The sequence below is a fragment of the Vicugna pacos genome, chromosome 2, assembly GCF_048564905.1.
Source record: "Vicugna pacos chromosome 2, VicPac4, whole genome shotgun sequence".
Classification (NCBI taxonomy): domain Eukaryota; kingdom Metazoa; phylum Chordata; class Mammalia; order Artiodactyla; family Camelidae; genus Vicugna; species Vicugna pacos.
The window spans coordinates 117,181,675-117,207,424 of NC_132988.1; the positions used below are offsets into that span (position 1 = coordinate 117,181,675).

The 25,750-nt window shown below is 48.5% G+C and overlaps 1 protein-coding gene across 4 annotated transcripts in view; it reads right to left on the reverse strand.

The window, feature by feature from the left end:
* Positions 1–25,750, reverse strand: part of CRMP1 (collapsin response mediator protein 1) — a 67,254-nt gene that overhangs the window by 33,284 nt on the left and 8,220 nt on the right. For 3 of the 4 annotated variants that reach the window (XM_072946468.1, XM_072946477.1, XM_006216366.4), the window contains exons 2-4: positions 10,881–10,969; positions 5,723–5,907; positions 1,824–1,988 (exon numbers count right to left, since the gene is read on the reverse strand). In XM_072946468.1, coding sequence (XP_072802569.1) covers positions 1,824–1,988; positions 5,723–5,907; positions 10,881–10,969 — 439 coding nt within the window. Of the gene's footprint in view, positions 1–1,823; positions 1,989–5,722; positions 5,908–10,880; positions 10,970–23,798; positions 23,816–25,750 lie in introns of those variants that run through there. The other variant, XM_072946479.1, reaches the window with a different exon arrangement.

A 25,750-nucleotide genomic window follows, 5' to 3' on the forward strand; every position in this document is an offset into this window, starting at 1 on the left:
CTCTGCGACCGTTCTGTAATCCTGCATTCCTCCCAGCCCCTCTCCACGTTCCCATCCTTAGTCAGGCTGTTAAAACTGGTGTGATGCAGCTGCAGGGGCAGCATGCAAACCTGCTCAGGATTTCACGTTAGGTGTGGAAGGCAAGGCACAAAACTGTCAATTCCCTTTGGCTATGATTCTGTGCAAAACAAGAGCGTGATTTGCAGCAACTTCAATGGAAGGAGAGAGCCTTCGGGCTGCAGAAGCTCAAACTTAATGAAATCCGAGCTGGTAAATGGACAAGGAACACACTGGCCATTCCCATAAAGGAGAAACGGATGTAAAACGGTTAACGTCACCAGCAGCTAAAGAATGGCAGTGCACCACGGGAGACCGGCTTTTACCCATCAAATTAGCAAGGCTTCATAGAAGCAATAACACCCAATGGTGCAAACATGCAGGGAACGAGAGACGCGGGGCTGTGGGCATGCACGTAGGCGCGTCTTTTGGGAAAGCAATTTGGCAGTAAATGTCACAATCTTGAAAAATGTTAAAACCTTGACCCTGTAACTCCATTTCTGGAAATCTAAGAAAATTATTAGAAATGCTAACAAATGTTTATATACAGAGATGTTCACCAAACACGACTCACAATAAAGCACACAGAAAACCTAAGTGCCCAATAAAAAGAGGAATTGGCTAAGCAAATTAACCATTACACTGTATATAACGAGCCATTAGAAAGTTTTTAATGAAGAGTAATGATTACTCATAACATGGTAGGTAAATAAAGAAGGATTCCAGAGAACTGCTAACATATAACTATATGAGGAGAAAGTCGTCCAAATAGATGGGGAATGGAGAGCAATAATCCTTCACATTAATGGTAAGTGGTGACTGGGGGTAGGGTCAGAGGAAAAAAAATTATCTTCTCTTGCTTTTCTCACTATTTTGTAATTTGGGGATGATACTTTGATAATGAGAAAACACAGCATATATAGTTTAAAAACTGAAAACACCTTCCCTGTCTCTCCTTGAAGCATCTCATTCGTTTGAGGTTTCCTCCTCAGACAGCCTCAGAACTGCCCCTTTCCAGACAGACCACTCACACCTGGTTCATTCTGTCTTCTTCGTGTTTGCTTCCACGTGTCTTCCATTCAACTCACCTCCATCTGGTGTAATGCACACTGTAAAGTACCCACACTGTGCAGAGACACCTGGCGCAAGCCCACACAGAAGGGTGGGACACAGAGAGGCACAGACGTAGTCCCCTCCCTCCTAAGCTAAGGGTTTAACAGAAGAGCCAGGCGGACAACGGGTGTCCTGTCATCCAAGAGCAGTGGAAAAGGTGCCCCAAAGAGGCCAAAGTAACCTGCCACGGGTACTCAGGGGACAAAGTAGCTCTGACTGGGGCAACTGCAGGGGGTGACAGTTTAGCAGGGTAGCAGGGCAGATGAAAGGGCACCCCTGCTAGTGGGTGCGGAGACAGCAAGAGCAAAGGCCAGAGGCACAGGAGGTTGCAGGGGGTGGCTCCAGGATAATAAGCAGCCAGGTGAGTTTACAGCAGAGACAGAAAAGTAAGGCGAGATCAGGGAGGGCTTGTGTGCCAGGCTACGGAAACTGGGCTTTCTTCTGCGAACGGGGGAACCGCCGAAGGGCCTGAAGGCAAAGAAGACAGATTCCTGAAAGAGAGTCCTGTCTTCCCACTGTTTGTGCAGAAGAGCACAGCTCACGGCTGGGCTCACGGCAGACGCAGATACAGGGATTTTTAGCTCCACACGATCAGACCCGCTGAAGAAACACGTGTTCCAGAACTGTGCCCCCATCCTGGAGCTGCCACTGACCTTTGTCCTGCACCAGCACTTCCAGCTCCTCCCGAACGCCGTCGCACCAGCTGGTGATGTCCACGTGCAGGGAGTAGTCGCAACAGGATTTGGTGTCAGCTGCTTCGTGCCATTTCTCAAAGGAGGTCAGCAGGCTGGACCCCGGTTCAGGGACAACATGGTCAACTGGGACAGAAAAACATGTGTCATTCTAGGACGCTTAGGGCCCAAGTTGTTTCAATGGCAGTCTCTTCATCACCATGACCCCCATCACCACCATCACCTCCAATATCAGCGTAGTCATCATAACCATCGCTGTCACCCCATCACTGTCATCAGCACGATCATCACCATCATCACCACTGACATCATCCAAATCAACACCCTCTCATCACCACCCTCCCGTCATCACTCCCACCACCACCAGCATCAACATCGCCATCACGGTCACCAAGATTACCACAACCATCAGCAGTGACATGCCACCACCACCTTCAGTCTTCATTCCCACCATCGTCACCACCATTGTTACTGTCATTTTCACCATCATCATGACAACTACTTATCGAATGCTTTCTGTGTGTCAGATACTGCCACAAAGGTTTCACATAAAGATCTCGTCAAATCCTCACTACTATCCTGTGTAGTGAATACTAATATCCCCATTGTGCAGATGAAGAAACTGAGGCTCAAAGAGGGTAGAAAAATTTGCCCGAGGTCACACAACTCGTAAGCAGTAGAAGATTCCCAGAGTCCCGTCAGCTGCACGATGTGACTTCGGGGACACAGACCAGCAAGGTGAAAAGGAGCTTAGAGACTGAAGGAATATTAACGTCATCATCCTTTTCTCAAATAAAAATCTCAGCTGTAAAGCAGATCAAAGGGAGGCACCTGTCTTTTAAACCTCACTGAGCTTCGCAAATCTCTCTGGCTACTGCCCTGTTTCTCTAACACCCACCCTTCACAGTCAGACGTCTATAAAGACCAGTCTCTGCTCTCGCCCTCCCTCTCACGCCGCCCACCGGAAGCATCAGCCTTTGCTAATTCGACCCTCCAGTCCTCATCCTACTTGACCTCTCAGGGCAGAGTGAATCGCTCCCTCCTTTAAACTCACTCCTCCCTGGCTTCCGTGGCAACACAGCTTTCTGGCTTTTTGTCCTGCTTCTGTGGTCATTTTTCCTTCAGTTTCCTTGGAGACTTCCTCCTCTCCTTGGCCACTAAGTGATCCAACTCCTTATGACTTGGTCCTAGAACTGTTCTTTCTATGCGGCTGCTCACTAAAATGCATCACCCCGCCTCGGCCACAGAACTCTGAACTCAGCTGTTTCCCTGACCTCTCTACCAGGACGGCTCAAAGGCTCCTCGAAAATAAAGTGTCCAAAACCTCATGTAACATCGTCCCCTCCTCCCCCTCACTGGCAAACCTGGTCCCCCACCCCCACCCCAGCTGTCAAGGGTGCCCTGCAGTTCCACCAGCTCGGAGCCCAGGGGTCAACAAGTGCTGTCCACTTGCCTCTGACACACCCCTGGAGCTCCCCACGTCTGTCTGCTTCCATGGCTACACCTTCATCTCACAGCTGAACTACTGTAATCGCCTCCCACTGGTCTTGTCACGTGCAGCCTAGGCTACTATTCTGGTCTCTTTAAAACAGATCATCTTACCCTCTGCTTAACATCCCTCAGTGGCTGCTCACCACCCTTAAGAAAAAGACCCAAATTCTCACCTGGGCCATTGAGGCCCAGTACCATCCTCTCCTCCCAGCCTTATCTCACAGGATGCCTGCCCTCAGTCTCTGCACCCTTGCCTCATGGGCTTCCTTTAAGTCTCTTAAATGCAAGATGTGTTTCATACCACAGGGCCTTTACACATGCTGTTCCCGCTTCCCAGAGCTCTCTTCCTTCCCACCCTCTACACCCAGTCAACGCCTACTCATCTTTCAGATCGATGCACAAATGCCACTTCATCAGGGAAGCCTCCCCTGAGCCCTCTGTCCTGCAGTTCAAAGCACTGTGCACCACTAATCCACTTACAATCAATCGTGGGGGTGATTAGTGACTCCCCAGGGACTGTGAGCCCCTGGAGAACAAGCATCGTGTCTGCTTTGTTCCTTTTCTCCGCCACCACCTAGCACAGTGCCTGGGGCAGAGCAGCCCTCAATAAATGTCTGCTGGAAGAAGAAATGGGGCAGGGACTCAGAATCTTCCTGCCCCCTCTCACATGCCTCCTAACTGTGGTCCTCAGAGTGCTTTCATAGGCTCTCGGTGTTCCAGGAAACACACTTTGAAAACCACCCTTTTAGAGATGGGGAGAATGAGGCCCACGGGGTTGGTGGAGGGGTCTCCTGGTGGTCTCGCAGCTGGCGATGGGAAGAGAGCAAAAGAGAACTCCAGGATCATGATTTGTCATCCAGGGATCTGTCCTCTACCCCACAGAGGTCCTCTGAGCCTGGAACTTCCATCTCCACCTCTCAGACTGTCCCAGTTCGTATTTCCCAAGCACGTACACTGTACGCCATGCGCTGTGCCAAGGAGCTGCATGTACAGGGAGGGGTGGGGGTCACCTTACAAAGCCCACGTTCCTGCTGAGGAAGCTGAGGCTCACAGAGGCTAAATACTGCCCGGTGGTGCCCTGTTGAGTGGTGGTGATAGGTACAGAGCCTGGTGACTGCGATCCAGGTCTGCCCTGGTCCAAAACCTGGGCTCCTCTCAACTTCCCAACCAGCAGACACAAGGCTACTTTTTAGAAAAGTGACCAGGAGGGTGCTTGTCCCCAGAGCTCGTCATACCCTCCCGGCTCAGAGGGACAGGGAGCTCTGACACGTGAGCTCTGCCCATGGTGGCCAGCTCCAGCCAGGCGGCGCTTCCAGAAGAACTCCTCGATGTGGGGAGACGGGCAGGGTTGTGGTCAGTGCAGGGACAAGCCACCTAGACGTGGAGCCCAACTGTTGACTGAACATTTCAAAAACATGCTGCCTCTTTAGTCAAAATTGCTTACTAATAAACAACAAGATCTTATTGGGTAGCACAGGAACTATATTCAGTATCATGTAGTAACCTAAAATGAAAAAGAATATGAAAAAGAATATATATATATATATATATCTGTGTAACTGGATCACTATGCTATAAACGAAAAATGAATACAACACTGTAAATTGACTATACTTCATTTTTAAAAGTTGCTAATTAATATGGAACCCAAACAAAAGCAGCTATTAAAAAAATGCAACAAGCTGGCTACAAAGGGCAGTAGAGGAAGAGTCCAGCATCCCAGACAGACCACTGTGGTAGACGGCATTATCTGTCCACAGTTCCTCCTTCCCTCCCTACCCTCACCATGGTTCACGGTGGCCAGGATGCGATTTTAGGGACTTTGGGCTTGGCCGTGCGACTTGCTTTGGCCAACAGAATGAAGGCAGAAGTCACAGTGTGTAGGTGAAGACATGAGGTGCTAAGAGGAGTAGCAAGTTTCTGCCAGACCCTCTTACACTTGTGCCATCCACTGGGAGCAGAGCATAGCTGCACTGGTCATTGGTTCCAGAATGGGAGACCCGTGGTGCCCTCCCCAAACTCAACCCACAGCCTGAAGCAAACCCACTCCAGTCCTGCTCCTACCCCCGCAGACCCTTGAATAAGAAAAACAAGTGTTGCTTGAAGTTTGGGGACTGTCTGTCACGCACCATTATCACGGCATTACTGACGAATACAACCACTTCCCAGCTGTGTAGCCTTCAGCAACTTCTCTCATCTTTCTGAGCCTCTACTTCACCATCTGTCATAATAATACCTATATCACGAGTTCCCAAACTTTAGCCACTTGCACATCAGGGCCCTTAAGCAAAGTTCTTGGTGTCACTCAAGACGCTGGGGATGTGGAAGAGAAGTCACAGCCTCTGTCCTAAGGCCAGGGTATGACTCACTGATCATCGTGGTCCCACCGGCCAGTGCTGCCTTGGTCCCCTGGAAGAAGTCGTCGGCGGCCGTCATCCCCTGGGAGGGCTTCTGCAGGTACGTGTTGACATCAATACCTCCAGGAACAACCATCCGCCCATTGGCCTCGATGGTCTTCACTCCGCCAGGAACGATCAAGTTCTCCCCGATTTGTCTGGAGACAAACAACAGAGACGGTCTTTGGTTCTTAAAAGGAAAACAAAATGGCGGCCAACTCTGCAGCTTCAGTTCCATTAGATACACATTTCTGAGACGGATGCTCTGCAGGGCAGTGCATGGACAGAGATAACTCAGGCAGGGTCCCTGCCCTCCAGGGGCTCCCAGCCTAGCGAGGAGGAAAGACACGTAAGCAGACGGTTACTATCCAGTTCAGGAGGGCAGGCGGGGAGCCCAGGGTGGGCCGATCCAGCAGCCTGGTTATCTGGAAGGGCTGCCAGGGGCAGGCAGTAGGAGAGCTGAATTGAGCAGCAGCGAGACCAGCATCTGCATCAAGCAGCAAAGCTTCTTGGAACAGCCTGTCACTCAGAGTACTTCACACACATTTGGCAACTGCCCTGGGGACACAGAGGTGAGCAAGGGAAGTGAGACAGTGGGAAGTTCCCTGAGCTCGGCAAGTCTGCAGAGACAGGGCTACAGGGTGAATTCCGACTCTCCAAAATCCATATGTTGAAGTCCCAACCCCCAGCACTTCAGGATGCAACTATATTTGGAGAGAGGGCCTTCAAAGAGGTCAAAATGAGGTTGTTAGGGTGGGGCCTGATCCAACCTGACAGGTGTCCCTAGCAGAAGAAGCGATTAGGACGCAGACATGCCGAGAAAGAGCACGAGAGGACACGAGGAGAAGACGGCCGTCCACAAGGCCAGGAGGGAGGCCGCTGGAAAAGCCAGCCTGCCCGCATCCTGACCTCAGACACCCAGCCTTCAGGACTGTGAGCAATAACTCTCTCTTGTTTACACCTCCCAGTTCGGGGACTCTGTTCTGTCAGCCCTGGGAAAACGATACAGACAGGCCTCGTGAGCACCGGCCTCAGGGAAGCCGCTTACCCTCCGGCCGCGAACACCACACAGCCTGCCACGGGGGACTCACCGGCAGCCGCAGGGCTTCCCTGAACACACGGACCCGCCCTCCTGTGCTTGGCGCCTGCAAACTTCCCCTAGGAGGAGGGAAGACTCCAGAAGCTGGAGAAGCAGGAGGAGCCTAAGAATTTCAAAGCCTCACCCCTGTGGGGTCAGCTGTGTCTTATCTGTGGGAACAGGAGTCAGGGGGCGTCTCCAGGGGGCAGCGGGGGGGCTCAGCCGGCCCAGGGCAGATGCAGCCGCCTCCCTCCAGGGCCAGGGCCGGTGGAGACCAGCTGACCGTGGGCAATTTTTATGAAAATAAAAAGAAATCCAGTTCTGAACTCTTGGGTTTGGCCCCAGTATGAGTTTTTCTAAATTAGATAAAGACATCAGTAATGAAGACACAGGAAAACGCAGCTTTGGGGGGCACAGTGCCAGGCCCCAGGCAGAATCCGCACACAGGTGCAGAAGCAGAAGCTCCCCGCTCTCCTGGGCCCCGGGCTCGGCTGGTCCAGGCCGGTCGGGGCACAAAGGCACCAGGGCTCTCCTTGGGGGCACTCCCACAGACCTGGGGCATCACACACTGTCTGCCCTGAAGCCGGAAGCCAGTCTAGTCAGAGCGCAGCGCCGGGGCCCTGGGGAGCCCCCGGGAAAGTCAGCGTTCTGCCACTTTCGCCGCCAGTACACCTGCTGCCTCTGATCGCCAGTCCCCCTCCGGCCATCACTCCCATCTTCACGTACAGAATCTTGTCCAGTCCTCCCACCGTCCATCTCCAAGGTCGTGGCCGATGCCAGGAGCTGAAGGGAAGCGGTTCAGGGAAGTCACCCTCACTCAAGCTTTAAAACAAGAGCGGTGAACTGCTATAAAGCACCGACCGAAGGACACTCTCCCAAGCACTTCACGGCCTCATTTGTGCTCGCACTAGCTTTTAGGGAAGACGGGGTGATGTTCAGAACGCACAGCGCTGGCAAAGAAACGCCACTGCTCGATCGGAATGGGCGCGTGCGCAGGCACTCGGCACAGCCCTCCACACAGGAATCAGTGGAGTCACCGCCAGTCTGATCCAGGTCTGCGACTCGGTCGCCGTGCTGTGGGGACGAGTTCTCTTGTCCGGGGCCATTCTCAGCGGGCAGATCGTTGTCTCTCTTTACCCTCCTCCTCTAATCTCTTGCCAACAACCCGTGAGAGCGGAAGTGTCACATTTTGCAAAAGAGGAAATCGGAACTCAGAGTGGTGTGGTGACTTGTCCGAGGCTGCACAGCGAGTCAGTGTTGGGTCTGGATTCAAGCCCCGTCTCCCCAAGTCTGCTATCAGATTCTGCCCTCCAAGCTGAACTGCCTCCCTGCTTCCCTTCTGCAGAAGCAGCAGATTCTCCCCAAACTGGATCCCCCAGCGAACCCCCGATGAATCAGGAGGCAGACTCCCCGAACAGTTCTCAGCAGAGTGCGCGTGGAAGGAGAGGAGAGAGGGGAGCTCAGAGGATCAGCCAGGCACCTGCCCGACCCCAGCACCTCCCTCACCGCTATTCAGAGAAACGGCCCTCCGTCATCAGCACTTGACTATCCAAACTGATGGAGCCCTCAGTGGCTCACAATAGATTCTGCACAAACACGGCTCAACAGCTTTTAGGAAAACTTGACAAATGGCCTCAAAATGAGAGGATTCTGGGGGTTTAATCAAAGTGAAGGGAGGTAACCCAGCCTCCTGATGCCCAGTGGTCCCTCGGGCTCTCCCTTCTTCCACACCTACTTCTCGCCAGTGGGGATCGTGCCCCCCAGGACCATCCAAAGATCCTGCGAGGCATTCAGTCACCCTCTCTGCTAAACAGGAGGGGAAAGCAACAACACCAGGGCTTAGAAAGCTTTTCAGCAACAGGGGTAAGATTAGAGGCATCTCCCACCAGGAGGAGCTGACAAATACTCAACTTATGGAAACTGCGTATTTCCTGAATACCCTGGATAGTAAGTCCTAAGGCTCCAGGTGTTCACACATACAGCAAGCACTTAATAAACGCAGCCCAACCGATGAGGACTTGTTCCATCTGCACACATCCTGGATTGCAAGCCTTCTAACCTCCAAGCACGTGTGGCTGGTGGGAATGGTGGTCCCGTGAAAGGGGTCTCAACGTCAACTCACCCAGGACCCCAGAACGCTCAGCCCAGACTGCCTGTGCCTCATCTAAGCAGTGGTGACTTCGAACCCTCACTTCTGGATGCATCTTACCCCCAGCCCCATCATCTGCCTTTATCCACTTTCTGGTTCCAGGCTGTGCCATGGCTGAGACCGAGGTCCCCACCATCTGATGTGTCAGGGTTTGTCTGTTACGCTCACTCCATCAACACTTGGGGTTCTATACCCCACCCCTGGCACTGCGCCAGGTCCCAGGCTGGGTGGCAATAAAGCAAGACCCCTGGTCAGGAGCCTGAGGAGTGCTGTGACCAACAGTGGCACACGGCAGGGGGTCAGCACAGGGGAGGGGGGCAGCCAGGGCTCCAGAAGGCTTCCTGGAGGAGGAGCCACACAAGCTGGGTCCACAGGACAAAAAGGAGTTGCAGGGCAGAGGGACGAAGGGAGAGTAGGGGGAAGGGCAAGGCATTTTGGGGGAGGATCTCTGGTGCAAGGTTCCCAGGTGAAAGGTGCCTGGTGCCAGTTTTCAGTGCAGCTGGAGAGAAGGAGCTGGGGGAGGGGAGGGGATGAACGGAGGAGGTGTGGTCTGAGCTGGACTTGAAATGGTCAGACCCGGGACTCGGGGTGGGGAGACAGGCAGAGGGAGGCAGGGACGGGCTCCACGCTACCCTGGGTACCCTCCCTTCACAGCGCTCTCTGTGCAGATGGTCTCTTAATGCGCAGGACAATCCACAGCCCCTCTTCCTCCTCTACCTCCTCTTCCTCCTCCTCACCTTAATCATCACCATCATCAGAGCACACGTGGCCCCAGACAGTCCCACCAATAGACCCCATTCCTGTTTGAACTTGGCCTCGCTCATGCCCTCTCTGCCTTTCCTTCAAGTTCCAGCTGCCAAGCCAGATCCCGAGACGCCCTCCCACTCCACTCAGCCAGGCTGTGGGGAAGGGGCTGGGTGGCAGATGGCGACACGTGGAAGCCACGTAAAAACCGCTGTCTTGTGTTACCAACTGAATTCTGTCCCTTAAATCCACATACTGAAGCTCGAACTCCCACATCTCAGAATGTGACTGTGTTTGGAGACAAGATCTCTAAAGAGATAATTAAGTTAAAATGAGGCCGTGGGGGTGAGGGTCCTAATCCAAGAGGTCTTTATGAGAGGAACGGTGATGTCCTTATGAGAGGAAGAAAAACCAGAGCTTTCACACACACACAGAGGAAAGGCCATGCAAAGACACAGCAGGAAGACAGCTGTCTGCCAGTCAGGAAGAGAGACCTCAGGAGAAACACCCTGCCAGCACCTGATCCAGGACTTCCAGCCTCCAGAAATGTGAGAGAGAAATTTCTGTTGCATGACCTGAACAGTCTGGGGTATCGTGTTACAGTGGCCCGAGCTAACACACCTGGGATGTCACAGCAGGGCAGGAGAGGCAGCCGATGGGGAGAAGGCAATGGACAACTGCAGTCCCACTGAATGCCAAAGCTCGGCCTGGAGGCCAGGCCTTCCTCCTTTCTCTCCTGGCCCGCTCAACCCAATTCCAGAAATTGTGGGCAGGTAGGGGAAAGAGGTATGAATTCAGGCAGACATACTAGGTTGGAATCCAGGCCTTGCCCCTAACTCATTCTGCAACATGGAGCAGCCAGTGAACCTCAGCATCTCCTCTAAGAGCAGAAGAGTGGCCAGCGTGTGTACTTGACGGCCCCTGTGGGCCGGGTGGCCCGCCTGAGCACCGCGGCAGGGAGCGGGCATGGGGCACGGGGCACACGGCAAACACAAGCCCCTTCTCCACCCATGGTGTGCGCCCCCATGAATCTCCCCACCCCTGGGAGTCACAGGAGCTGTCCCATTCATTCTGGAGCAGAGTGCCAGCTTTCCATCCCCGCTAAGGGCTGGGCAGCCTAGTAGGGTGGGCTTCTTAAAAGGTCCGTTTAGTCAACCCACTTTATGAGTCCGTCTTCCAGGTAGACGTCGGCATAGAAGGACTGGTCATCGTTAATGATCCGTCCACCTTTGATGAGGAGCCGGTCACTCTGAAAAGCCAAGCAAAGTAGTAAGTGTCATTAAAGAAAAGCCAGGAAGTGTTTTTGTTCTTTCTAGCTTTTAACATAGAAAGTTTAAATTGTTTCTAAAGGGAAGATAAGGCATAAAGAGCCCCCTCACAGCCATCACCCAGATGCTTTCAATACTTCAGCATTCTTATATCACCTGCTTCCCCCCTCCAACACTTCGGCTTTTTTTTTTTTTGCTGAAATATTTTAAAGCAAATCCCAAATATCACATCATTTCACCTATACATACTTCAGTTTATAACCTCTGTTAGGGAGTTTTTAGATGAACATAATCACAATCCGTTATCCCAATAAACCCAATTAACATCAATTCTTTCATGTCAGTTAATAGTCAGACCACATTCAATTTTACTTGATTCTCTCAAATACGTCCTTTTAGAGTGGGTTGGTTGGAATCAGGATCCACCCAAAGTCCAAACTGCACCTGGTCCACAATTCTCTACAGTCTGTTAAAAATCAGTGCTGGCCCCTCCGCCCTTATTAATGTCTTTCATTTGTTGAAGAAACCAGGTCATTTGTAGACTAAGAATTTCTCTTACAGCAGTATTATTGAATAGAACAAACCCAATTTAGGGACATTTTAAAAGAGAATTAAATGACTAAAGACTAAATGCAACTCCTCCAGAAATACCTCCCATTGTTGTTCTCATGTTTTGCTCCCATTTCCCTATATTTCCATCCTTGCGCACGTATCCATTCACTTGTCTGTGCACCCATCATACTGGCCACTTGCCTCGGCTCCAAGCCCAGGGAGGAGCCTAGAGTAACCAGGGTAAAAGGTGCTTTCCTGGAGATGATCAGGGAGAGGCAGAGGTTTAACCAATCACGGGACTTGAGAGATTCCAAAAGAGGACAAGCACAGGGTGTCCACCACGGGAGCAAAATGAAAGGGCTGCCAATCGTACTGGGGGTCAGGCAAGGCAAGCTCAGATCTAGAAAATAATTCAGGCGAGTGCTGAGTGCCTGGGCAGAAAGAACAGGTGTGCCAAGGCCCAGAGGCTGCAAAGGATGCAGCAAACTCTAGGAGCGAAAAAACCACACAATTGTGTCCTTTTTGCTTTTTACCGTTTTACCGTCAGCCTATCCCAAGTTATTCCACGTTCTGCATAACCATGTGCAAATGGCTACAAGATATTCCACTTTACGGATACACAATAAATTGTCTAACTGCTCCCCCACTGTTTTTTTCACTGTTTCACAATGATACATATTGCTACAGTGAACATCTTTGTGCACAAAGTTTTCCCCTTAATTTGGGCTATTTTTTAGGCTAAATTCTCAGAAGTTTAACAACTGGTCAAACGGTATAAACCTTGTTTGTGGCCCTTGAGAAATATAACCAGATTGCTTTGCAAAAGTACGTCCCCAATTCTCCATCATGAGATGGCCAAGCATCCTTGGTTATCATTCATATTTGTTAATTTGCATTTCTGGGAGGCTGAGAATTTTTTTGCCATGTGCATGTTCACTATTTCTACTGTCTCCTAGCGAAAGATGTGGTGATGGATAGAACACAGCCTGTGCCCTTCAGCCCCACCCCTCAGGCAGGAAGAGAGACAGTGGACAGATGGTACGATTCATAGCCGCCGCTTATGAGGAGGTGTCCTGCAGGGGTTCCCCTGAAAATGGAGCCTGAGACAAGGATTTAGAGGCAGCAGTGATTCTGGGAGGTGATTCCACGAAACAGAGTGAGGAAGTGGGCAGAGGGAGGCAGGCATGGAAATCTAACACAGGGTACACTCTGATCTGGCTAATGCTCTGAGCAGCTGGATCAGGACCCTCTGAGGAAACTTCTAGAGCTAGAATGCACCTCAGATTGGTCCCAGTGGTCCCATGGTATCAGCCATGAGAGGAAGGCAGATGATGCTGCAGAAGCCCGGAAAAGAAGGGTTTCACCCAAACTAAGGATCAGGAAAGGCTTGCTGAGCAGAAACAAAGCAGGCAGCCTGCTGCTCAGAACCGTCTGGTGGCTCCGTGCATTGGTATATTTCCCTCAGAGTGATGTTCACCACGTCAGGGAGACCCTGCTTCATCTGGAACCCTACCATCCTGGAAAAGCACACTCTCTGACTTGCTTCAGGTCTCTGCTCAGTGTTACTCACCTGAGAGCCCGCACCGTGGCTGCCCCACCTGCAGACCCCACACCCCTCTGCCACTTGATGTTTCCGCAGTGCTTCATATGGTTCATCTGACCTGTCGCATATTTACGTGTCCGCCTAAAAAGTGACTTGCCCCACTGACATCAGAGCTTGGTGCGTAATCCCACAGGCACAACTCACAGCGGACCGACTACATGCACACTGATGTAGACAGATGGTGTCACCTAGAGCTGTCCCTGCAGTTCCTTAAGAGACTCAGTGCCATGGGGGTAGAGGTTTCATCTGTTTTCTTCACTGCTGTATCTCCACTACTTTGGACACAGCCTGGCCGGATGGATGGATGAATGGATGCCTGAACTGACTCTCGAAGGATAAACGGGTGAAGACGGAGAGAAAAGGCATCACCGCCAGGAGACAAGAACCATGAGCCACGAGCCAAGGAAGACGAGCCGGAACCAGCATGTCCTGTTCTCCAGGAGGAGGGTCTCTGGAGGAGGTGGCTTCAAGCTCAGTCATTTCCAGGCCCCACACCCTGCCTCTTATCCACAAGATAGAAGCCAGTCACCATTTGTGCATCCCCAGGGAGGGAACTCAGCGTGGCCTCTGGGATACTCCAGGACCCAGGGAAAGGGGCGTGGCTCTGCGTACGCAGGAGGAGAGACACGCTGGTGTGCAGGCTTCCCCGGGCACCAGAAAGCAGGGAAACAGGAGTCAGCGGCAGCTGGTGCCTGGCTTCTGGAACACGGCCTCCCGCAGGCAGCCATCACCTCATCACATCTGATAAAGGGCTTTCCAGGCTAATCCCGAAAGGTGGTATTTAATGTGCCGTGCATCAGAAGATCAGCCCCGCCCTGCTCTGCTCCTGGAATCAGATGTTCACATCCACGCATCCCGCCTCCGCCAGCTACCAGCAGATGCTGTGCACAGCTACCACAGGTCCCAGCTCTTGCTGTTCTCAGGAACCAGCATATCTCATACACACACACACACACACACACACACACACACACACACAGCCACAAGAAAGCAAGAGCTGATATGACTTTTTCCTTCTCTTCCCTAAAATTTGCACTGTTTTCCCTTTCAATGGGCACTTTCAAAACCATGTCCTTTAGAACTCCAGCCCAGAGGGGTTGTAGTAGATGTTGATCTAAGAGGCAATTCCCAGGTGTAGTGAGTTTACAAAAATCTAGGTTAAAGAGAAGCAAAGATCATTCTCATGACAGCAATTCCCAGATCCTTTACTCCACTGATGTGTAATGTGAATGAATATTCAAGAGGAAAACTGAGTTTGATCTTTTCTAAACTTAGACTCTTTCATTTTGTGGAACATTTGACAAGGACACTTTTCCTCAGAAGACATCAGAGGAAATGTGCTTTACAAGAGCAATGCTCTCCATGCCTGTTTGCATGAACAGTTCTTGTGGAATTGAGGTCTGATCTGACCTCAGGTGGATACACAGCCTGAAGATGGGATGACTTCCCAAATTCACACAACCAACAGGGACGAAGGTCAGACCCAAGGCTTCCTAACTTACAACTTCTTGTCCAGTGTTCACACCATCAAACACACTTCTGTCACATTTTTAAACATTTTCACCATCAGATTTAGAAATAACATGACAACCTAGCTCCCTAGGGCTCCCTTTCTTCATGCAGGAAATGTCGGTGAAAAATCCCAAAGAGATGTACACTAAAAACAGTGAATTTTATGGTACGTAATTTTTAAGGATTTGATAAAATGAAAGTCACAGATTTGAAAGAAAAGTAACTCTCCCCTGCCTGTCCCTGGACTGCCACAAGGGGCAGTCAGCAGAGATGAACAATGAAAAACTCTGTACAAAGATCACCGCTAAATACCTTGAAGGAAATGAAATATCCTATTAAAAATTCAACACAAATTAAGCAGCCAGAATATGTCAGAGTCTGCCCATTCATTCCACAGTGACAGCAGTGACCTAAAGCGACTTACGCTCAGCACGGCTCATGTCCTTGGATCAATACTGTGTAAGAACAAAACGTCCAGAGTCAGGTGCAGCTTCCAACCCCTGCCCGCTTGTTATCCATGTGACCTCACCTCTCGGAGCCTTAATTTCCTCATCTACAAAATGGGGATAATCGTTCTCGCCTCATAGGGCTACCAGGAGAACCCCCGGGGTACGTATATAAAATGCTTAGCCCCAGCCTGTCACTGGTGAATACTCAACAGCGTTACACATTGTTTATTCTTTGCCATTTTCTGTAGAAGGAACTACAAGCAATAAATATTTGCTTAAGGAAAGAGCATATGTGGCTAAAAGAAATAGTTCTTGTCCTTCAGGGTTCTCAGGCCAGTGGAGACTGAGACGTCACGAGACCTTTGCACTCCAGTGTGGGAAGGGCTGGGACAGAGGGGCGTGCAGGGGTGGTGGGAGCTCAGAGGAGGCCTCCACCCCAGCCCTACCAGGGGAATCATGCTTGTTCTGAGCTTGAAGAATGAGTAGGAATTAGCCACATGGCAAAGAAGAGAAGAGATGCAGAGAGAACGAATGGCAGGGGGAAAGGCGTCGGTTGGGAGGAGCCTGGCATGCTTGGGTAAGTGGTTTCCTCCAGCTGAAAGGCGACCTTGGTATGGGGAACCTGGCCAGGTACGTAGGCACCAGCTCACGGGGACTCTAACACCATGAATAGAGGGGAGTCTGGGCTGCTCACAATGGTAGTGGAAGGGATACATCAGGAGTAACTCCAACATACAGCTTCTGAACTGAGACATCACCTAAAAACTGGGCAGAAGTGGAAGAAGGGAAACTGATAATCTTCAAGCTTTCTTCAAAGCTGGGATTTCTCACTAGGAGTGTCAGCCAAGTTGACAAAATGAACCAAGGCCCTTAAAATTGTTCAGGACTTTTGATCTAGAAATTTAGTACTGGGAATTTGTCCTCAGGAAAATATCCCCAACAGGGTCAAGGAATTCTACACAAAGAGATAAACCAGAGTTAATTACAGTCCTATAATCTCACCTCAGCTACTAAAATATTCCCCAGGAGTTTTTAAGTATAAACAATATTGCTAGACAATAAAATGTTCAGTGAAAAAGCAAAATACCAGATTCTCTACACGTTCGGTCCTTCTGGTAGCACTGGACTCCCCCCAGTGGAGACTTTGGGATGCCTCCCCCAGCCCCTGTTGCCCCTTGCACGCCCTCCTCCCACAAGAGTCATCACTTCACATCCACACACCATTGCTCATGTGCCCATCTCCTGCTGTGCTAGACGCCCCTCCACGGCCAGGATTTATCTGTGTGAGTCATCTCCAAATCCCCAGGGACCAGCCAGGGACTTCACACAATTTTTAGCAAATCTCTGCTAAGTGGGAGGAAAAGAGGTGACAGACAGGAGGAAGGGGAGAGGGAAAGAGAAGAAAGAGAATGTTTGAAAAGACAGAAGGAGTGAGGAAAGAACAGCAGAGTAAGATAAAAGAGTGATTAAGAGCGTGAGAAAAATGAAGGAAAAGAGGGAAGAAAGAAAGGAAGGAAGTGGGGAGGTGAGAAACAAAGAAAAACGGAGGAAAGGATAGACTGACATCAGAAACCTCTCTTTTCTGCTTTTAAAACTCTCTGAAAGCCTGGGAATAGGAGCTTGCTTAGTGTGAAGCCTGTACAACACAGATGAGGCTGAAAGGCATCCTCACAAGGGGCCCACCTAAGCCATGGTGCTGTGCAGTCATCGTGTCTCTACTGCCAAATGCCCTGGAGTCAGAGAAGCAACCCAGGGACGGGAAGGCCCTCTTCTCCAAACCTGCAATTATCTCCACTCCAGCTCCAACCGGGAGGGGTTGGCAGGATGCCTTTGCTCTCTTCACAAATATTAAGCCCCTGTTGAGCGCTGCTTACAAAGACTAGTTGTTAAAGCTTCAGACACTCTTACCCACACAACAGCAAAATAAACAACAGTCAGCTTCAGCTGGCAGGGGAGGTGTGGCTCACTGTGCACTTTTTGCATCACTGTCTACCCCAGAGCGAAGCATTAAGCCTCCCAGCACTCTGTTTCTCCCTCCTGCATGGTGGGAAGAAAGTCTGTATTTCCATTGCAAAGCCAGAGGAACAGAAAACCCATTCAGGTCTGGGGAGACTTAGAAGGAAGAAAAAAGGTGGTAGTCTCATCAAACCAACACTTACCCCAAATCACTAGTTTAGCAACCCTGGCTATCTGGGAAACAGCAGAGAACAAAAGCTGTCATTACAGATACTGAGAAAGACAGTGACTATGTCATCAAGGAGGGCACATTTGAGCTGGATTCTGAAATTGAGAAGTTCATGAGGCGAAAAAAAATGGAGAAGGGGAGCAGTCCAGAGAAGTAAGGAGACTATACACAGACACGGTGTTCTGAAAGTTCCACGTTCCATGCAGTCAACAAGGAAACTACAGCGCAAAGTGGGCGCGCTGTCCGTGGTCCTGAAACGCAACTGGGCGCTGGGACAGCAAAGTTTCTCCAAACCCTGGGACACTGAAGATCCCTCTCCATTCTACCTCGTTCAGCTCTGGAGCTCCTCACCGCTTTTCTTTCTCAGCTTACCTGCATATCTGTAATATTTACGTTCCTAGAGAGCAAAAATAATCATGGATTCTGTTTCACAATGTCTGTAGATGGTTTCAAGTACTTTTAACTCTTGGTGCCAACCGTTCAGTACTCTGATTATCCCACCCCAGGAAGATGGGGGGAGGGCAAGCGATACCCTCATGTTCCCTCTCCTACAGGGCTTCACTAATGCAGACCCTGGAATCTGGGGTCAGTGAATGAGTGAGTGCCAAAAACAGATCTCAGAGATCTTCACACTGAGACGGCAGCTCCCTCTGTGGCTGTAGGTGCACACAGACTCTGATGAGGCTGCTTGATTCATCAGCGGGACTGGCCTTAGAGTAAATTAAATGACCAGTTACTCCTGAAAAGATGAAGAATCTCTCCCTCTCCAAACAGCAAACATGAAAATGAGTCTCAAAAAGATAAAGGAAGCTTCATCTGGTAAAATGTGCTTGCCCCTGCTTTGAGTACAGGTGGAACTGCTTTCTCATAAGGCAGAGAAATGTCAAGTTAAATTCTGAAAGTTACTAGTTCTTCAAACTCTACAAGCCACTGATATTAGGGCTCATGCTTGCAACTCAAACACTCAATAGGACAGACAGGCACACATCACTCATGTATGTACAACTCACAACATGGCACAAGAGCCTAAATAACTCTGAAAATCCACCGAGGGTGCCTGTTGAATATTCCAATCCAGGTGCTTTTGTAAAGATTTTCATTTGCCAGATCTAGTTTATGGGGCCAGGAATGTATGCTATTAACAAACACCTCAGATATTCTTGATGTAGATCCTCTGTGGAAGATCATGCTACTTGTTTCACAACTCTTCTTGCTCTCCTGCACTTGTCATGCTCCAATATGGGTGTAGGGCTCTCCCAACCCCATCGACTGTGGGTATGCCTATGTGACTCACATTGATCAACAGAATGAGAGTGGATGTGAGTGCACCAGTCTGAGCACAAGCTTTAAGAGGGAGGTGGGTTTCCGTTCAAATTTTTGGGAGTTATGAAAACCACAGGACCCAAGGAATGATGCCTCCTTCAGCCTGAGTCCCCGAATGAGAAGATATGAGGAATGTGCCTGACCCAAACAGAAGCTGGAAGACAAATCTAGCTGAGCCGTGCTGAGCCTCTGCCACCCACAAACCTGTGAACAACAAATAACTATTTGTTGTTGTAAGCCACAGAATTACAGGGTTATTTGTTACGCAGCATTTATTGCATCAAAGCAAATTGATACACTATTCAGATTCTGTGCCAGAAGCCACAGCCACAGTGATTGCTGAGAAATTTTTCTAGCTCAAACACTTCACAAATCCATGACTCTGTTCCTACCTTTAATGAATAGAGCCCCTTTCCTCCCAGGTTCCCTGCCAAGATCTCCCAAACAGGCTCCTTGCAGCATTAAGCCTCCCTGCACTCTGTTCTCCCTCCTGCATGGTGGAAATAAAGTCTATTATTTCCATTGCAAGTGCTGCCTACAGTGTGCAGCTGCACATTCATATTGATTCACGGGAAACCAGCTCATTCGCCTGTGGTTTTGCCTCAGGGGACAGCCTGTCAGCCGGTGGCCCTTTGCTACACTTTCCAGGAAAGTAGCCCTGGAAGTGGCAACAGGCCTGAGACTGAATCTAATTAACACACATTTGTTCTCCACACACATGAGTAGGGTACATGGTGGTATTTTACTCCTTCATGAATCAGAAATACAGGCGGTCTCCATGAGTTACAGGCTTTTTCTGTGAGCTCAGGGCCATTTCCATGACAACTGCAATTTTAACAGCGTGATCTCACACTCCACTGTACCTGACAGCCATTCAGGAAAAACTCCCTGATGGGCTGAGAATCTGGTTTTAAAATAACATACCTCTATCATGACCCCAGGAGTGGATAAGGTCTTCAGGCTACCGTAGAAGGAGCATGCTAGCTAAATCTGTATATATGTCTAGACCTACTTCTGCATTTCCTTGTCTCTGCTTTTTACCTTATATAAAGCAATGTGAACAGAAACCTGTTGCCTTTAAGAAAATCATATTTCTGAATACATACTAAACATCGGTTCTGCATTACAAGGGGTTTTCATTTTTAATTCTTAAGTCACCTTAGGAAGTGGGTATTATTGCTACAAATCAGGAAACTCAGACAAGTCAAGTGATTTGCTCAAGGTCACACAGCCAGGAGATGGTGGCCCCAGTTCTGAACCTAGTACCACATGGTACCTACAGAGTGACAGCCCAGTGTCCCCTGCTGGTTATCCCAGTGTTCTTTCCACTATACCTAGTTAAGATGTCTGAGGCTCCATTCCCTGCTTTGCAAAATGGGGATAAGCAAGAATAGTCCATACATATCCACATGTCAAGCACCTCACCTGCCCTCCTGATAAGACTGCTGCAATTGCGGTTGAAAGGGTGTAAGGCAGATTGAAGGACTCAGAAAGTTACAAAGGGCTCTAAGTGATAAGATGTTAAATGCGAGAACTATTCACTTAATAAACATTGGCAATGCCCCCCAAGCCGGCTGCTTCTGTACTTATTATCTCATTTAATGTTCATTTAACAAAGAGGCGATTTTGTCTGCTGGTTAAGGACACAGGGGCAGAGGGCAGACTGCCTGAGTTCTAATCTGGCCTCACACTTACTAATCATGTGACTTAGTCACGTTCACCTCTCTGTGCTTCAGTGTCCCAGGATAATGCAGAGAAAGGTTTGGAAAGCTAAAACAATTAATACATGGACAGCGCTTAGCGCCTGTATTTTAAAGTCTTTGCAACCTGGGGAGATAAATCTCATTCATGTGCCCAGTTTCATCTTCAGCTTATCTCTAACCTCCCACACTCCAAACCCAACTCTTTCATAGATGTCGTCGCATCTGCTCCAGAAATGTCCTCATACCCACCTGCCGATTTCCACCTCCCACTGCACCTGCCCAGGCCAGCCTTCCTTACCTGTCTCCCTGCTGCCTGTCTTGTCCCCCCCACATGACAGCCAATGCCTTTTCTGTCCCACAAATGCAACCATATCACGTCTCTCTTTCAAACCCTTCATCACCTTGTCCTCGCTCATAAGACACAGAATGCCCTCAGGCTCTTTCTGGCCTGGCCTCCTCCCTCTCTCAGGTTTGCACCATATTCTGACTCTTGAAACTGCAATTTCACACCCTGTGCCTTTATCTGTGGTGTCCACTCACTGGACTTCCTGCCACACCTGCTCTGCCCATTGATTTCCAACTCGTCAGGTGCAGTGTCCTGCCTCCACGAACAGATGTTCGCCCTGTGGCACAAGGCTTGCATCTCTGGTCCGCACTGTCTCACAAGTGCATGACACTTCATCTTTCAGCTCATTTTTATATGTCCATTTCCCCCCAAGAGACTGTGAGATCCTTCACCACAGAGACTACAGCTTATTCCCACACAGCTTCTTAGCCGGTGACCTGCAGCAAGATACTTAATCTCCGTGTGTTTCAGTTTTTTTTTTCTTTTAGTGGAGCTAATCAAAGCACCCACCTCACAGGATTACTTAAGATAATAAGTTAAAGCTCTCAACACACTGAACACTGGCCTACGAAGCCCAATGCTTTGTGCTGAATGTTCTGTGTCTGTGCATTTGAAGAAGCAGGGGAAAGTTTGTAATGACTTTACCAGCTTCACAAAAGAAGCTATGACTCTAGAAAGTTATTTAAACCAGTTTCAAGGTGCCCAATAATTTAAGCTTTATTTTGGACCCATTTTGTTCTACAAGCTCAGAAATAAAAGACAGTAAAAAGAATTAAAAATGGAAAAGAAAAAGGAAAAAGGAGAGAAAAATCTAAACATTGTACTTGGAAACTGCACTAGATGAGGAATAAAGAACTGGGGCTGTTTTGGAAAAGAAAAGATCCTAAGTAACTGAGAAATATCTTTCAGAACTTCTAGGAATATCAATGTGGAAAAGGAAGAAAACTATGAAAATTCTGAGACCAAAAGTAGGGCAACAGACAGCCTCTCACTCTACATACAGAAGACTTTCCAACAACAGAGCTGTCCAAGAATAAAGCAGGCTGCTGTGTAAAGTGGGGATCTCCCTGTCATTGGAGGCAGGCAAGGGGGGAACACCAGAGGGGGACGGGGGTGGAGAAGAAGCAATGGACACTCCTTCCTGCTACCTCAAATGCACAAACCCAGAAAATTTTACATAATTTAAAAGGTTACTTTCGGTTTTAAGGTAGTATACATCAAATATTTGCTTAGATTTTATTAGGATTTAAGCCTAAGAATATGATCTGATATAAAATAGATGGCAGCATAATTTGGAGACAGGTACAGAATCTCAAGCAGCCCCCTCTTTACTTTGCACAATTCTACATCAGATCCACGTAGTTTTCCCATGGAATTGACCCCAAGCTCTACTACCAAGTCATTATTCAGTCAAGGTCCTGGGGAGAAGTGTACTTTGATGATCCAACATTTATATGAAAGCTTCCTCCTGTAAAAGCTTGCTTTTAATGTGAAATGAAGTGAAGCCCATTAATATGCCAGATCTGCTCTCTCCCCTCTGTCAAAGTACCACTTTGCAAGTCTTTATTTTTCAGCTCCAAAACCACTTCACATTACCCTCATCGCCTTCTGGATGGTAATACCCAAATGTTAATTCCCTGCATTAGACATTCTTTAAGGAAAGTCAAATGGAAAAGTGTCTTAAGACCTCAGTCAGCAGAGATGCACAGCTTGCAGTCCAGTTTTTATTCATCCACTCACAGAGTATGGAGTCCCTGCCATGAGTCACCAGTGCGTAAGAGTGCTCCAGAGGAGTTGCTGAGAAGAATCAGACATTGTCCCAATCTTCCAAGTGTGCACATTCAAGTGGACAAACCAAAGTTACTGAAGTGGGAGTGCTTCCAATTCCCAACCCCAGGAGGGAGATTTTCCACAATGATCACAGCTTATACAAAGGCAAAGGGCCAGAAAGGGTGAGCCTGGTCAGAGAGACTGTTCCAGGTGCTGGGACACAGGCCCAAGGAAGGAGTAGGGAGCTGTAACCTCATATGTCCACAGCCATCACTTCCCTCCTTTTACCTGTTTACTCTTGTTTTCTAGATTTCTGGACCAGTCTTTCTGTGAAGCATCCTAGATCTCATTCCACTTCCCAAACCACCAACACCAGTATAGAGCTGTCTTCTGTCACTTTGAACAAAATTATGATTTGGTCTTTGCATCTCTCTATGGCAATGAATCTTAACTTCTTCTGTGTTCTGGACATATTTACAAGTAGTATTAAAATCTGCAGCATTCTTGAAGGGATTAAAGACCTAAAACAACACCAAACAAGTCAGCAATCATTATCCTGTCATCCCTACTACAGTGTGACTGTATCCATCTCACAGGGCCTTTAATGACTCCTTAATTGCACTTGCTTACTCTTCAGCACCATGGTGCTGTCCACTACCCTGACCCTGTTCTCTTATATGCTCAAGGGGCCGTCTTCTGATGTTCCCTTTCCATTACAAGAGCTTCCTCTTTCTTACAAGAAAGTCAGACTCCACTCAATACTGTTCCGCTTGTGAGTACACAGGGCTCCACCTGATAGCTGTTACTAGAATGACTTGTAGACTTGGTTGTAACAAACAAACTGTGAATGCCAATCAAAATGTAGCAGAACCTCTACAGAGGACTTTTTCAATACATCACCGTGCTCACAGAAACATATGGGCTGAGAACCACTGGTTGCTGGAATATCTCACATTTTCCTATTTTCTACCAGTGCCTCTTATACATAGGTCTCTAATCTCTATCTCTGGGCCTTGCCTCTCATCCCCATCCCATTCTGTGTTTTAGTTGCCCAGTGAGACACCTCAATTTGATGCTCTTTCTCAACTCTGATTCAGCCTGGGAACCAATGCAGATCTTTTCTTCCAAACTCATCCCTTACACTTTCTGACCACCCCGTTATCAGCTCCAAGAGGTGTTTATTAGCATCTCTTAGTGGGCCAGAATGTACACATTTAGTCCTCATGTCTCCTCCAGAAAGACTAACATTGGGCTTCTCCTCCTCACTTTATGCCTTGATTATGTGACTTGCTTTGGCCAATGGCTATGAGCAGATATGAAAGGGCCACAGTTAAAAAGAAGTTCTTAAAGGCATTTCAGGTTGGTACCAGTCTCTTGTGCTTCCATTCTCTGTGCTCCCTCAGCCTGGGTCAAGGTGAGTAGATACAAGCAGCAGCCAGGGGCAAAGCTACAGCCAGTCCAGGCCCTCATGCAGCTTGAGCAAGAAATAAATGTATGTTATTGAAAACCATTGTGACTTTGGGATTGTTTGCTATGGAACAAAGCTGACTGATACACCATCCCACAGTAAGAATAATAACAGCAAACCCACAGAGTGTATACTATGTGCAGGTGCTATCCTAAGCATCTTGCATATATTAAATCACTTAATTCTCAGGGAAAAACCCCTATGCAGTATTATTATTATTCCCATTTTACAAGTGAGAAAATTGCTGCACAGAGAAAACAAGTGATTTGCCCAAACTGCACAGCCAGTAAGTGTAACAGCTAGGATTCAGACCCAGATAGCCAAGCTTCAGAATCCACATTCTTCCATGCTGACTTTATCACACCATCTTCTCACCTCAAGAGCTTCCAGAGGCTTCCTATTACCACAGAATAAAGTCAGAGTACCCTATAACTTGGAGCTGAATTACCTAATTCAACTTTGTAAAGAAAAGGAATCTGAAGCTCAGAGAAGAACTGACTTGTCCAAGGTCAAATATCCCATTCACATTTGAGCCAGATTTAAACCCCACGTGCTATTTCCATCACTTTGGATGTATTTTGTCTGACTTCCAAAGCCTTGTAGAACCCCCTCGATCTCCTATCCATTCAAATTTACTTCAAGTTCCTCACGCCTTGAATTAACAATGTAAAAATCCTTACTCTCTTCTGACCATATTCATTTCCCAGCCCAGGTCTTGTCCATGCTGTTCCCCCTGCTTTGCATGCTCTTCCTTTGTCTCTACCAATCAAATCCCTCAACACCTAGCTCGCTCCATCCCTCAAGCCCCAAAAGGCCACCTCCTATTGCTTCTGCCAACGATGAGTTCCCCTTTCTCTGAATTCCTCTAACACCTGTGATTTAGTCCACAGTTTACCCTCCAGTCCTTCTGAAGTCATTCCATGCATGTGCAATTTTTCACTTAGATGGAAAGCTTCTCAAAGTCAGGGTCACGTAAATAAAAATATGTATTTTTAACTGCCCATCATACCTTGCACAGTTCAAGGAACAGACAGATATGCAGTTAACACTCACTGATCACCTGTCATTCTGAATTTTCATTTCCTCAAAGAGAGAGCCTGAGTTCAGGGAAGGGAACTATCACCTGTTAGCCACTGACTATGTGCCCGGCACACTCACATATGTCATGTCATGTGTTTCCATGTATTCAGTCTTGGCCAAGTTTATTACAAGAAACAGGCAGTTAGGGCTAAGTTGCCATAATTATGTTATGGAAGATACCCTAACTCAGCATCACTTTTATGCCCTCTGAAACACTTTTAAAGAATTTAATTTAAAATAATTTTCCCCAAAACATTGTAAGCTGACTGTACTTTAATGAAAAATATATACACGAAAAATAAAAAATAAAATAAAATAAAATAAATTTTCCCCTAAGACTATGGCCCACTTCTCCCTGCCTGATCATAGTCTTGACCAAACCAGTGGGGTCTCTTTCTCTGCCCTGGATGACAAAAGCTCTGAGTCAGAATGAGACGCTGAGTCAGGCTCCAGTGGTCTGAATCGCTGGCAGGTTTGGTCTCTGCTCTTCCTCGACCTTCTTTCTTGGTATTCTACTTCCATCTGATTTCACGAGATGTGTGACAAATCACTGAAGGCATCTCAAATCCTTTGCATAAAAAGGCAGGAAGATAAACTAAATATTTATAGATAGGCTGAGCGTCACCCTCAGGAAGTAGTAGGTTTTTTTGCATATTTGTCCATTACAGTAACGAATTCAGTCTGATGTAATTTTTACTTATTGATACCTTTCTTCCCTGCTCATCTTCACTGTTTGATCTAACACACATACACGCGTGCGCGCACACACAG